This window comes from Sphaeroforma arctica (assembly GCF_001186125.1).
Source record: "Sphaeroforma arctica JP610 unplaced genomic scaffold supercont1.513, whole genome shotgun sequence".
In the NCBI taxonomy this organism is placed as follows: domain Eukaryota; class Ichthyosporea; order Ichthyophonida; genus Sphaeroforma; species Sphaeroforma arctica.
Window position 1 is genome coordinate 6593 of NW_014040045.1, and position 2000 is coordinate 8592.

The following is a 2000-nucleotide window of genomic DNA, read 5'->3' on the forward strand; positions in this document are numbered from 1 at the left end:
CTATAGAATGAACGGGCGTATCTGTGATACTCAATCATCTCACGAAGAGGTGCAGTCTACACGAACCCTATTGCGCCTTAATTCTTCTCCTATGCATTGCTATGTCGAAATGTATTCACATATGCAGCACACCTGTCTCCTTCATACGCCATGTATACCTTCTTATGTACACCTATGTCGAAATGTATTCACATATGTAGCAAACCTGTCCCTTTTATGTTCCGTAACAGTTGTTGCTCCATCCTGCGCTGGCGAGTGAGGAGCCCAAAAATAGGAAACAGGATGAGCACAATACAGCCACCCAGGCCGATCGGGACATTGTTGTCTTTGGACGGTATGTGTATTTGTGTGCATGCACGCGTATACGTAGTGAGAGTGAGAGTAGCTGATATAATACATATGGGTGATGTATGTACAGTGAGTGTAGGTTAGTCTCTATATGTACTGAGAGTAGCTGATATAATACATATGAGTGATGTATGCATAGTGAGTGTACGTGAACCCGATGAGAGGCGTGCGTGGACTGAGTGGTTAGCTACTTATAAGTAGCGCAATCGGCATGACAACGAATGTACATAGAAACCCCCCATTGTCCAACTCCTATGACATACCCCCATGGTATACCTCCCATGGTCTACCCTTATTGTCTACCCTCCATGGTCTACCCTTGCGATCTTCGATTTCCGTCAATCAGACTTACGGATGTGACCAACGAACAATCGCACATGCGTGTGTATCAACATACAATGCACACCCGCACGCACACGATCATTACTGTCAAATGATGTCTTCTGCGTCTTCTTGACGTCCACCACCGGCTCACATTCTGACCTGTTTTGTATTTTTGACCCATTTTGAGTTTCTGACCGCTTTGTGTTCCTGGCCCATCTTGTATTTCTGACCCGTTTTGTGTTCCGGACCCCTTTTGTATTTCTGACCTGTTTTGTAATTCTAACCCGTTTTGCATTCTAGTGAATTGCCTGAAACATGCAAGCGGTGGGAAGTGGCCAAAACGTTTGAGAGTGCCAAATTGCGGGTATGTGTGGAATCAGGCAAGGTATACGCTTGCCAGTGATCGTTGGATTGAATTCATCTGAGTTTGACTGAGAGCAGCGATCCGCGTATGAGCATATGTGGGCAAGTATATGTATCAAACACGTTTTACTGTACCTGCCTGAAAGCTATTCTTCGCTTCTTTCCCATCTTATTTGTTTAATTTAGGGTGTGTTTTCATAGCCTACGTAACCATAACAGTGGCTGAGGGGTTTGGATCTTTTTATGTCGCATTTTCGCATGGAAATCTGATCTGGCCATGTTCGTATAACACGCTGATCTACTACCCGGGTGTGATGGCAGCTGTGCCATACTTGTATATGCACTCTAGTTTTTAAGCTTACGTTGCGCACAGGTAGATTGAGAGCCTGTACTGTCACTGTGTGTTGTTTAAATGAAGCATGCTAAGACATCGACTGCGTGCACAATGGCACCACAGACACTCTTGGTGATGCTCGAGAATCTGAAGAAGAAGAAGGACTACAAGGTGCTTGTATTCTGCCATTCGGTGGGAATGCTGGTGTGTCAATATAGTACAAGTATGAGGAGTCCATTCACATATCAATATTAAACAGCTCGTGGGAATGCTGGTATGACAATATAGTATAAGTATGTGGAGTCCATTTACATATCAATACTAAACAACTCGTGAGTATGCTGGTATGTAAATACAGTAGAAGTATGTGGAGTGCATTGACGTAACATTACTAAACAACTCTTTCTAAATGACGCTGTGCAGTTGGAGGATTATCTGGCACTCCACTGTTCCTGTCGCCTCTGAAGTATAACGCTTTATAGAAAGTCCCTGGCATTATTGCCGTGCTTGCTTCTTGTGTAATGTTGGTCCCATTTCTTGAGCTTGTTGTTGCTTGCAATGTGTACTATCTTCTCCATAGCATTCATACTCCGTATTGCGTAATAATCATTCCATAGCATTCATACTCTAT

The 2000-nt window shown here is 43.6% G+C and overlaps 1 protein-coding gene across 1 annotated transcript in view; it reads left to right on the top strand.

The window, feature by feature from the left end:
- Positions 1 to 230: 230 nt before the first annotated feature.
- SARC_06869 (hypothetical protein) overlaps positions 231 to 2000 on the top strand; it is a gene marked incomplete at both ends in the record, with an annotated part of 4406 nt that continues 2636 nt past the window's right edge. The window contains 3 exons of the mRNA XM_014299202.1: positions 231 to 334; positions 973 to 1036; positions 1493 to 1573. Coding sequence (XP_014154677.1) covers positions 231 to 334; positions 973 to 1036; positions 1493 to 1573 — 249 coding nt within the window. The remainder of the gene's footprint in view (positions 335 to 972; positions 1037 to 1492; positions 1574 to 2000) is intronic.